This window comes from Siphateles boraxobius, unplaced genomic scaffold, assembly GCF_051911475.1.
Source record: "Siphateles boraxobius isolate OS27281-9 unplaced genomic scaffold, OSU_SipBor_1 12, whole genome shotgun sequence".
Taxonomy (NCBI): Eukaryota; Metazoa; Chordata; class Actinopteri; order Cypriniformes; family Leuciscidae; genus Siphateles; species Siphateles boraxobius.
This window is the reverse complement of record NW_027508722.1, coordinates 8,651,602-8,664,950: the sequence shown is the minus strand read 5'-3', so window position 1 is coordinate 8,664,950 and position 13,349 is coordinate 8,651,602. Positions and strand designations below refer to the sequence as shown.

Genomic DNA, 13,349 nt, shown 5'->3' with positions numbered 1-13,349 from the left:
AGGCTCTTCCACTACAGGTAGCACTTCTTTCAGTAGTTTAGTGGGTATTGGATCTAATAAACATGTTGTTGGTTTAGATGCAATGATAAGTTTATTTAGCTCTTCCTGTCCTATAGTTGTAAAGCGGTGTAGTTGTTCTAGAGGGGCCATAATTGAGGTTGAATCATAAGACATCATAGAGGATTGTGTATTTACAATTGTGTTTCGGATGCTTTCTATTTTCTCATTGAAGTAATTCATAAAATCATTACTACTATATTGTAACGGAATATTTTGCTCTGGTGATGTTTGTTTATTTGTTAGTCTAGCTACGGTGTTAAATAAAAACCTTGGATTATTTTGGTTATTTTCTATTAGTTTGCGTAGATGCTCAGCCCTGGCTGCTTTTAGAGCCTAGAACAATATCTAGTGTACTAGAGAAAATGGTGCTCAAACTGCTAGTCATTTCCTCTAGTTCATCTGTTTGTTTGGGTTCACTGAGCAGCTGAGATAGATCAGGTAAGCTATTTGATAATCTATCTATAGTGGTTGGAAGGATTGTTCTGCCTGGTCGATAACGTGGCGCAACATGACAAATTTCAGCAGTACGTATTACGCAAGATACCATGTAATGATCAGTGAGATCGTCACTTTGTGGTATGATATGTATATCAGTTGGATTGGTTCCATATGATATAATTAAATGTAGTGTATGATTTAGACGATGAGTGGGACCACTGACGTTTTGTGTGACCCCAAAGGAGTTTAATAAATCTGTAAACGCAGCCCCTAACACATCATTTGTATTATCTACGTGTATGTTAAAATCTCCAACAATTATTGCTTTATCGACATTGACCAATAGATCTGAGAGAAAGTATGCAAACACTTTTAGGAAGTCAGCATAGGGCCCTGGAGGTCTATATAGGGTAGCCAAGGCTAGAGGTAATAGGGATTTGTTTCTTACATCTAAGAGCGTAACATCTAGCACAAGTACTTCAAACGAATTAAACCTGTGACCTGTTTTCTGAGTAACATTAAGAATATCTCTATAGATTGTTGCAACACCGCCGCCACGACCGATCAGACTGGGCTCATGCTTATAACAGTATCCTGGTGGGGTAGACTCATTTAGACCGAAATAATCATTTGGTTTAAGCCAGGTTTCAGTAAGGCAAAGTACATCGAAACTATTATCTGTGACCATTTCATTTACAATAACCGCCTTAGGTGTGAGCGATCTAATGTTTAGAAGACCTAGCTTTAGAAATTGTTTTTGTTCACTGATATTTAGGTTTTCTGGTTTAATTACAATACGATTTTTGCTAGATCCTACACTAGATTTATTGTTTGGCCTCACTAAGCGAGGAATAGACACAGTTTCTATATAATGTTCTACACTACTTATATCAATTAAGTTGGGACAGCAAAGACTGTGATTTGGACTTTGACTTACTAGTCATATGGTGTGTAACGTCTTGGAGATGTTGTCCGACAGAACAGCCGCTCCGATTCTGCTGGGGTGCAGGCCATCAGCACGGTAGAGCCTAGGTCGCTCCCAGAACAGATTTCAATTATCGTCCGCGCTCGTCACCGTTCAGGATCTCGGGAATCTGTGCAGCGACATCAAGAACACGAGCACCAGGAAAGCAGTGAGTGCGCACCTTACGCTTACCTGAGGTAGCACGGAGATGACGGACCATGGAAGTGCCGATGATCACGGCGGCGTCACGTTCCGACTCGCGAAGAGGGGAGAAGCGGTTCCGGGTGGAACTTGGGACTTACTTGGGTATAACCATTTACCTATGTTTATGCCAGTCATGTGGGACAATATCTGGGGTTCCTGTGGTAACGTACAACCAATCAAGCTTGTGATAGTGATTGTAAATATCCGGCATCCAAGACTCACTAAATACTGCTACTGCAATTAGGCAAATCAGAAACAGCTTGCGTACAGTGTTTTATGTTGTTCTTGTGTCCTTCATTTTTAGTTGACTAGTTCAACTAATTCCTTCGAGTCAATTAATAATTTTGTTTACATAAATTTTTCAGGTTCATTTTAATTTGAGTAAAATAAAATCTAAAATTCATAGCACCACCTTGCATCAATCCAGAGCTAACCGTTTTTTACGCCGAATAGTATTGAATTGAATTGATTCCCAACCCTACTAATTCATTAATGTTAAGAAGTTTTTAAAGAAAACCACTTGAATAAGTGAACTTTCCTGCACTAGATTTTTTTTATATTTTGCATTGTTTAAAACGTATTTGTTCGTTTTTTTTCTTTCTTTTTTTCTGACCGTCATTGTCAGTGTGCTGGAACTGCTTGTTGCGAACACCAGACAGAAGCCTTCAGCACCAGCAGGGCTCCTCTGCTGCATTCACTGTTGCAGTTTAAAGACAGACAGGGGTGAGTAGAGGCTTTCTGAAAGGCTGTTTTGATTGGGAGAGCAGTGATGGAGCACTCCGCCGTCCTGCGCCCCTTGCAGGAGAACAAATGCGAGGTTCAAGATTTGCAGAGGTGCCCTGGTGCACAGTACCTCTTCGGTTACATTTTACCATCGTGGGCAAAGTCACATGGACCCACTCTGCTTTGGTCAGGGGCTTGGGGATAGTAATCACCCCCATATACTGATTGGCTTCATCACTGTCTCCTCTCCACCAGTAAGCTGGTGTGTGCTGGGCATTCTGGCGCAATATGGCTGCCGTCGCATCATCCAGGTGGATGCTGCACATTGGTGGTGGTCGAGGAGATTCCCCCTTCCATGTAGCTCAAGCTCTTTGAGTACCTAGAAAAGCACTATATAAATGTAACAAATTATTGAGCCTGGAAAACTGCAGTCTTTAACATTACAATGCACCATTTGCCAACTCCCCAGCTACAAAAGCAAAAATCTCTTTGGTGAGCAGATCGAAACTGCAGCCCAGATATATCTGGAGGCTTCGACGCATTTGATGAAGTTGCCTCAGCACATCTTTGTTTTGTCTAGACAACAGACATTAACATCTAAAGCGGTTCGTCCCTTGTTACTTTCAAGTAGTTTGCTGAAAAAAACAATAACTGTTGGGGAATCACAAAACCGATTTTGAAGTTTTTCTGACCAGGGCTGGATTTAAAGCATGAGGCTGCAGCTGAGGGAGTCAGTAATGCTTAACAGACCGACTTCCTGCCGCTCCCAAAACATCTCTGCCAGCACATGAAAGAATCCACTCAATAAAATTACCTTTCTTCCTCTTTGACGTGGTGCTTGAGAGCGTATAGCATTCAGAGCCCGTCCCGCTGTGCTTGGGGCCTAAAGTGCATTCACCTAGCGGATCTCGGACACGTTGGTCCAGAGAGGGGCTGAAATCGCGCTCCCATTAGGGCAAAATTTATTTCTGTTTGAGTGTTTTTCATGCAATGTAACTGCAGCCAGTGGAGGCCCCGGGGTCTGCGATCTATCTTTTGGCCGACACTACAGTTGAATTAATGGCCCCGGTGGCTAGAGAAAAGCATGCACAGGCCTCGGGTTGGCCATTTATCCACAGGATGCTGTGCACAATGGATACGAATTCCCTTTAATACGGAAGATCAGCTTCTATAATTTCACAGCCTCCTTGCAGAAATGACCTCAGCAGAGGAGGGAAAGATTACCTGCCTCCAGCCGACTCTCACCATTATAGGCTTTTTTCTCTTCCTCATCTTTTTTTTCTGGCTCCAACAGAAACAAAAAAGATGAATAAACAGCTGGTGAGGAATGCGTATAATTTTGCAGTGTTGGGGTTAAATTTCAAAGTGAAAATGTCCAAAATGAGTTTCTGAAGAATTCTGTCTCTTCCTGTCTCTCGGAAATACTTGATTGTGATTGGTCAGTCATGGTATTCTTCACTGGAACATTCTTGTATAGTGCCACTAAACTATAATTTATTAACTATAACTTCAACTATAATCAGCTGGTTTATATGAATTGATAAAAATCTGTGTAGTGTAAGTGTAAAAATTTAATTCCTTCATATTCATTTCTTGCTTCTAAATATTTTTGTTTTCTTGAAATGCATTTCAAATGCATGTTGTCTTGTTGTCATGTCCATACAGTTCTGTGTATATATTTGCACCGGTCAACATTTTTTGTTGATTTATTTGTATGCTTGAAAATCACCACTTTTCATCCTCATAACAGACTCATCAGTTGAATAACGGTCAGACAGCTCCACACATTAATCAATCAATTGTCACATTTCCTTGCTTTATTTCCTGAAAATAACCATTTACATGTCTATTAGTTCTCCCTTTGTCAGAGAGCTTCTTAATTACCTCATAATCCTCCTAAAATGAGTTGAAAATGGTGAAACGCAGTGTTTAATCTGCCACCGTTTACCAATGTGTCATTCTAGTATTAGAGACTAGAGGTTCATCATGCAGAGGAGCTTGATTTGAATCAGCTGTCAGTCAGTTATAATGAAGATTGAACACAGACAGCAGCTACGCTCTGATCTGATATACGTGTTCCCATCAACGCGCACGACAAACATTTTGTTTTTGGTGTATGTATAAAATTGCTAGTAAAAGCTCAAATGACATACAATTAATGTAAAAGCTTAATTTCCAAATGAACTCTGGTGTGTTTTCCTCCAACATACTGTAAGCTTCTGTTCATATCTGCTCATATGCTATATAGTTAGTTACAGTTCTCAAATCTGAAAGGTCGAGCAGCGTTCCAAGAGTGCTCACATAACTGTCCAACAGCTCTGGGACTTTCTACAGTGTGTATCACTCCTCTAGTCTATTTGTGTTAGTGTTAAGGCCTGTTCACACAAAGGACGATAACTACAACAGTAATGGTTTATTCCACACCACAACTATAATGATGAAAAAATATTGGAATCACCTTCAGAATGATTTTTTTTTCCAGTGTGAAAATTTTTCCATTTTTCTTGGTGTGAACGGGCCTAAAGTGGTTGGAATTTTAGGGCTCTTTTACCTTTTGGTCACTTCATGCGTTTTTGCTTATCAGATAGCTATCTGATCCTGAAAAGACCAGTTGTAAATGCCCTCCAAAAAGCTTTCGAGATTAATTTCAATCCGATCACTCAAACCATTTCAGGAGGTGGTTTGAAACGCATTCCAAACGAAACTGGACAAGTGTAAATGCATCTGGTTATTGAAACCACAAACCCCAATTTTACTCCTCCCAAAATGGTAAAAAAGTAAATAAGCATGTGAGCATTTTATAGGCTATATAACTGTTATAGCCAGTGATGCCACAGCATCGCCACAGATAAGTAGATTTTTACTTTTGAAAGCCAACGTGCAAACTGCCGCAAATAAAACAGTCGCAGGCGTTCAACACTTATCTTAATTAAAAGTAGTGAGACTTAATCATCTTACCGGTGCTGATGTTGATCTCTCCTATTGTGGTCTTTTATCTTGAAATTAGCTGATGATAAATAAAATGCAGCTCATATCTGTTACTTTCATTGACGTGAATTTGCATATAGCGCAGAAATTGAAGATCGCATATATATATTCATTTTGTGGAGACACATGACACCAAGTTTAAATAAAACCGCTTTAAATGGTCTAGGAGATCAGATAGCTATCCGATCAGTAAAAACACAAAGTAACAAGGTGTAAACAGGCCCTTACACTGACTCTTTCTGCAGTTACATAGTTATACCCAGTAGGTGCACCAGCTCTTACTGTCTTAATGTGTGAGTCATTGAATCATTCAACGGATTCATTTAAAAACACTTTGCTCTTGAGTGAATGAGTTATTGAATCACTTGCTAAACAATAAGTTTATTGGTCACATTTTAATGAACTTTTATAGCTTTTATACCTGAGTGAGAGTGTAGTGTCTGAGTTGAACACAATCCATAAACCGCTCCGGTGGAAGACAGTGACTAGATCAGAAACTTTCAGATGACACATAACTCATATCTGCGTCTCTAATGCGTCACATTAACATGCGATCACCGTGATTCCGTGCAGATCACACGGATCATAAGCCAATCAGGACACGGTGCATTTACACCTGTCCACATCAAGTGGCTTCTGTATCTGGATAAGAGATCGGATCTCGCATTCCCGTGAAGATTTAAAAAAAAAAAAGGATGGCTCCGGTGCAAAGTCGACCTGAAGTGGCGTTGTTTTTTTTGTTTTTTTTAAACCAGTTTTCAGTCGGGGGACATTTTACAAATCTCGCAAAATGAGGAGAAAGAGGCTGCAAGTAGGCTACTAATAATGTGGATAGATGCCATAATAGAAACGGTACAGAGAAACGTATGGTTCCGAGAACGTTGACAGCTGTGGAAAATACGCGTTCTTTACAGAAAATGAATGGTTCTAAGACTTTTGGGTGTGAACTGCGAAGGCAAACATTTCAGTATATTTGCGAAGTAGCCTACATGTACTTCACACTCAACTGTATCGCAAAACCACACAGCTCTCAGTTCCGGAGAGAGGAGGGGGAATAATGACTGGGCAGGGTTTTGTGTGACGTCCACCTGTGAATGCAGACACGATGGCTGGATTGCATTTACATTACACTGAGATCCGATCACAATGCATTCTCGACTACCTCTGAACCTGGACACGCTGATCGGATAACATTCTGATCAGACGTGCGTTCACACTTGTCTTTTCAATGTGGACAACATCCGGATACAGGTCGCATGTTAATGCCAAGTGTAAACATAGTTTACACTTGCTACCAAGCTACCAAGTGTAAACAAGTTTAATTGAATTTGAGGACCAGAACTAACTGTTTGACCCCATCACCTTTTCTTCCTCAAAGTGTGTGAAGCAGGGCTAATTTAATGTGATTACATTGAATATATGCAGATAACAGTCTGATGTTCTCATAATGTGTCTGTTTCTCTCTGTAGGTTCAGCAGATTGATAGAGTGGTGGAGGTTGTGGACGAGGCTGTCAAAGGTCAGTCTCTCTCTCTCTCTCTCGCTCTCTCTCGCTCTCTCTCGCTCTCTCTCTCTCGCTCTCTCTCGCTCTCTCTCTCTCGCTCTCTCTCTCTCTCTCTCTCTCTCTCACACACACACACACACACACACACACACACACACACACACACACACACACACACACACACACACACACACACACACACACACACACACACACACACACACACACACACACACACACACTCCCACCCTGTCTTTCTGTCTATGTGAAGGCATCTGTCTCACTGCTGTGTGTTTGCTCTTAATTCACCTGTCACATGCTCACGGTTCATGTTGACAGATTTGGTAGAACAGTGTTTCTCGTCTTTCTCTGAAAAGCTTATATGCGTTTCATTTAACCCTTTTTGGTGATGAAATAGTTTAGTGTTTAAAAAAAATCTTAAATGGATTGGTCTTCATGAAAGGATGCTTGAATGAGTAACAAATTCAAATGTACAAATGGCTGATGTATTCTATCCTGCCACTGCACAATGACTGAAATATTTCGACACTTTCTAAAAGTAACACCTCAATGGAAGACATTTCAATGGTATAATCAAAACATAAACATGATTTGTGTATATATATATATATGTGTGTGTGTGTGTGTGTGTGTGTGTGTGTGTGTGTAAATGCATGTGTGAAGTGCTTGACTGTAGGTCGCTAGGTTCAGTGACCAGACAATTACAAACAATGACCAGAGGAGCTGCACAGGTCACTGCGACTCATTACATGAACATGTCTCTTGGAAACATTACATGTTTTATCTCCTAGGGATCTCTTTGAGTTCTAACTCAGTTTGACTGACTGTGTTAGAACTCTACTCTTATTAGAATTGGTCTTCTATACATTTGTAGATCATGATAACTACAGTTAAAACCACACATGGTACCTCATTACCATGGCAAAAAGTAACTATATATTTTCTGTGGTATTTATGAAAAACAGTAGCCACAAATTTTTATAGCTTAATAACACAAAAATACTGTAATTATATTCCATTACTCCTTTAATACATGTTTACATTAATAATATAATAAAATTTGATATTATTATCCCACATTTCTGCTAAAATACCATGGTAACAGTTAGTGTTACTACAGTAAATCCATGGTAAATGTTGGTGAATTGCGGATTTGAAAAGCCTTCTAACTGGAACGTCGTGGCTCAATGTTTCTCCTGTTTTTGCGTCAGTCTTGAGAATGCCAGCAATGTCTCATCTTAACTAGTTTAACTCACCGGTTTGGACCGTGTGCCTGCCGCCAAACTTAAATGCTTCTCTCTGGCCTAAATGCATTTGCTCTGAGCTTGCGTTGCGCTGTCTTTTGAGCCAAGTAGACAAATGTTACGCCACTTCTGTGTGACGCGGTTCAAACAGAGATTCACATACTGTATATATACAGTGGTGGCCAAAATTATTAGAATGGTAAGATTTTTTTAATGTTTTAAAATAAGTCTCTTCTGCTCACCAAGGCTTAATTTATTTGATCCAAAATACAGTAAAAACTGTAATATTGTGAAATATGTGTACAATTTAAAATAACTTTTCTATTTGAATATGTTTTAAAATGCAATTGATTTCTGTGTTGGTAAAGCTGAATTTTCAGCATCATTACTTCAGTCTTCAGAGTCACATGATCCTTCAGAAGTCATTCTAATATGCCGATGCTCAAGAAACATTTATTATTTATGTTTAAAAATCACATTTTTGGATTAATTGATGAATAGAAAGTTCAAAAGAACAGCATTTATCTGAAATAGAAAGCTTTGGTAACATTATCGCTACCGTTCAACTGTTTGAATGGAACACAATCCTTTATTCTCTTTGGCATCAATCTGTGTTCATGGCTTGCGGCATGATGATTCTGTGCCATTCCTTGTGTGTGACGCTGTGTTTGTGTTCAAGGTCACTCTGTGCGTCTGCTGGGTCAGAAGAAGGAGAAAGGGAAACGACTAGGAGGAGCACGGCTGAATTTGCCCAAGATCAGAAAGAATCCGCTGATTGAAATAATTTCCATCAATACAGGGTAAGCTGTGTGCCATACAAACATTCGTGAACAATTCACTGTCATCAGAGGATTCTGTTTCCAGCTGAATGATCACATTGACGTAGCATGTGTTTGTAACTAATTAACCATATTTTGGGGACAAATTTGTACCCATAAGTGAGCTAAACCTTTCAAAATCTTCAAAAAAACTCCCTCATTTTTAAGAACAGCAGAAAAATGTATTTCAGTTTAAGCTGTTCATGTTTCTTTCATTAAGAATGAGGCTCCTCGGGCACTGATGGTTCTTTGCTAATGGTGACTTTAGTCGCTGATCTACAGCCTTGACTGATGTGGCTGAATCGAGAAGCGTTTTTATTCTTTCATCAGTACTGGAGCACAGCCCCACACCATATTGTGATGCTCTTTTTTGATACAGTTATGGATAGGCTACTGTATAGTTATTTACCTGTAGTGCAGAGTCGTTCATTGTTGACAAACAATACAAGCCATTTGCAAGTTTGTTTTCTACATTACATTGGATTGTAGGTGAATATCTGGGCCATTCATTTTTTGCTATTTTAAAAAAAAAGTTTTCACAGGTAAATCAATAACAATTACAATTTTAACAATATTTCAAGTGTAATTTATAAGATTTGTTGTATTTTTAACCCAATCTTTCTTTGTAAAAGCCATTAAGTTAATCATACTGATTTCAAAGTTAAGGATTAATTAATTTGAATATACATTGAACCAAACACTATAATAACATCTTAGTTGATAATTCAGTATACTTTATTTTAGACAAAACATCCATAATTCGGTTGTGACGGCACATTTTCTGTAGTGACAGTAAGGTTTTGGTAGCAACCACATCACGTTACATAATTTTAACTCGCTTACTAAAACACTACTAAAACATAATAAGATGCTAATGATTTGCATAACTGCACTACAATTTTGTTTATTTCCCCCAAATAAATGATTGTGTTCCCTTTTGTCACTATTAAAACAATGATGACATGTTTCGGTCATGACTGTTTCGGTCTACTTATACTTTTGAGCCTAGTTCAAATATGCTGATCAGCGCATGGTTTACCAGTCCAGTTCTGAACAGTTGTACACACACAAAAACAAAATTTTATTGAATAACACTTAAAAAAAAAACATGATGTCACAACCGAAACTTCACCATATGTTTTGGTAATGATTGTTTCGGTAGTGACAATTTAAAATACTTTTGAGCCTAGTTCAAAGATGATAGCCAGCACATGGTTACCTAGCACAGTTCTGAACAGTTGTACAAACATCAAAAAATAATTTTATGCAATAACACCCAAAAAAGTTTGCTTAATTGCAGAAAAAAGGTGTTTGGATATGACGTCCCTTAAAGTTACGCAGATTTTTTTTAGACTTTTGAACACATTTCCCTTAAAATGATGGTACAGATCTACAATTAAAGAGAGCCTATGAGGGAGAGGGACACGGGAATATTTCCTAAAATCAGTCTCAGCCAATGGACTAAAACACACACACACTGCTTTGGTTGTGACATGAAAATGCGGGACACATTTTTTTTTTTCTTTTTCATCAAGTTTCATGATTTAAAAGTAAAATATAAAATGTTTTTTTTTTTTTTAAGAAATCAAGAAGAGAATTTTAAAAATAAGAATGGAAAAAATGTAAGTTTTTCCCCACAATATTTTCACAAGTTGAAATTTAGGGGTTAGGGTTTGGGACAGCCACCTCCCAATTGAAGGTATGATAATTTTATATATATTAAGCTTACTTATATTTTAAATATTATTGTGGGATTCAATAGATAATAGAAGGATCTTAGTAAACTTCTAAAATTTGAATACTTATATGCTTTTTAAATTTTTTGGTTGTCGGACAGCAGTTTGCACCAATTCTGTAGAATGGCCCATCTACGTCATCCAGTATTCTTGTTGTTTTCTGGGTTACACTTTATTTTATGGTTAAGGTTACATTGTAGTTACTTGATGTGTAAATTGCAGGTTAACCACCACAACCAATTAATGTGTAGATTAAAGTGCTCTATGTAAATATTTAAAAATTTCTGTCTTAATCCTCTGGGGTTCTTCAGTCATTTATGACCGGAATGTTGTAGATAATTTTTTTTTAAAAATCGTAGCTTCACCGGAATGGTACGAAACTTGGTGACTTTTATGGTACTTGGTATATGAACACAAAAAAAAAATTGGGGACATGATTTGAAAAGACTAAGTGGTCGTAAAAAAAAGTCACACTCAGGACCTTCGGTCATAAATGACCGCCCATTGGAAATGAATGGGAAATTGGCAAAAATATGAAAATTCAGAGTTTTTTTTGTGTGTACAATCTACAAATCAGCCACGATGCAGAAAAAAAAAGCACACAACAGTGAAGGGGTGAATCTCTAAAACATCAAGAGTGCAAAACAGACACATACACTTTCACACACACATACTCATACACACAAAAACACACGCACACACAAATGAACGTGTGTTATTGCAAAAGCTAATTCTGGGAAATGTGTGAAATAAAAGCAATTATTCATCAATGTAAGGAATAAAAAGCACACAGCAATGAAAGCATGAGACTGTAAGCCATCAAGGTTGCAAAATAGACACACACACACACACACACACACACACACACACACACACACACACACACACACACACACACACACACACACACACACACACACACACACACACACACACACACACACACAGGGAAATATGAGACTGGTGAAACTGTAACAGAGTAATGTGAGAATATGTGAAATAAAATACAGTTACAGTTAGTTACAAATACAGTTAGCAGGGTTCCCACGGGTCCTTAAAATCCTTGAAAGTTTGTCAATCTGAAATATTTTTTTCAAGACCCTGGAAAGTTTTTGAAAATAAACATTCATAGATGCAGGTTCTTGAAAGTGCTTGAATTTATTTTGTGCAATACGTTTTCTGGAAAAAATGCCATTTTATTCCCTCTGGTCCGCTAATGTGTTATTTCGCCAACACTTCTTGGCTTGCTTGATTTACCTTAGTTACGCGCATTTATGCATTATGTTAAGTTTCCTGCATGAGGTGCTTTGTGTTGTACGTTGCCATGACGCGCGCGCACGAAACTACTACGATGGCACCTCAACGTTTCACAGACACACCGTGAATCATTGCAAAAACAGGCTGAAACTGCTGAAACGTGATGCCTGGAAAACTCAAGTTTCAAGATATTTGGAATGTTTTATAATGATCTGCATTATGTTGTGATTAGTGCTGTGCGTTAAACGCGTTATTAACGGCGTTAACGCAAACACATTTTAACGGCGTCAATTTTTTTATCGCGAGATTAACGCTCTTTTTGGCCTAGCAAACAACACCACACCGGATAGCTAGACGGAAACAAAGCAACAGGCACGCCGCACGTACTTGTTTGGGCTTGCGCGCCGGCCAAAGAGTAGTAGGCTGACGGTACGTTTTGAGTGGATGGCGCGAGCGCGAGACGCCGATCTAGAGACGTGCACTCTCAACGCAATAGAGTGCGGCTAGATTTGATGGCCGAGTGCGAGGGCGGGCTCGAGCGGTACTCACTCTGTGTGCGGATACGGGAGAATAAAACGATTCGCGGGACTCCCGCAAACTAGAAATATCTATGAATAAAACATAAAAACTAATACATTTTTATTCATATGTTGCAGAAAAGCAACAAGAACAACTAAAACAAAATAGAAACGATTTACAGGCCAGAGTTTCTTTTTATAACATGTTTGCAGCGTTGAGGGATGTAGCCAATCACAGACATATGAAGAAGCATCAGAAGCATTTAAAATAGACTCCGCTCACCGCTCAAAACAGACTTTTTGTTCAGTGCTGAATTCTGTAAGCTGGCAAATCCTCAAATTATAACAAACAAAGTGTATATATTATGAAAGATGCATTGTGCAGTCAGCTTCACTGATAATAACAGATGTGTGAGATTGCGATGAACTGATGTCAGCTTTTTAGGAATTATTAAGGGAGCGCACTTTGCGCGCATTCAGTCATGCCAAACCATGCACGCAGTAGCCTGCTTGCTTTTATGTTATAACAGTGGTTTGTGTGTTAATGCTTTAATAACAAATAATTTATCAGGAGCATTTATGCTGATGTGTATGGTGGCGACACGTAGGCGAAAGTATTTGGAGGTAGCCTACAAAAAAAAGAGTGTATTTGCGGGCGGGAGCGGGACAAAAATGTTGCGGGCGGGAGAAAGTAACATAGAAAATAGTTGAGAACGTCAGTTATAACGACCCACGTATGAAAAAAATTGACGGGTTTAAATCGGGCTTGGGCTCATAATTACAGTTTATGTGTCGGGCCGGGCTCGGACACAATGCGCACGGGCTCGGGTCGGGCTTGATTTTTTTGGGCCCGATCTAAGCTCTACAATGGATGA

At 38.9% G+C, this 13,349-nt stretch overlaps 1 protein-coding gene across 1 annotated transcript in view; it reads left to right on the top strand.

Moving 5' to 3' along the window:
• cdkal1 (CDK5 regulatory subunit associated protein 1-like 1) overlaps positions 1-13,349 on the top strand; it is a 462,830-nt gene that overhangs the window by 159,309 nt on the left and 290,172 nt on the right. The window contains exons 6-7 of the mRNA XM_077207373.1: positions 6,847-6,895; positions 8,825-8,945. Of these exons, the coding sequence (XP_077063488.1) occupies positions 6,847-6,895; positions 8,825-8,945 (170 nt within the window). The remainder of the gene's footprint in view (positions 1-6,846; positions 6,896-8,824; positions 8,946-13,349) is intronic.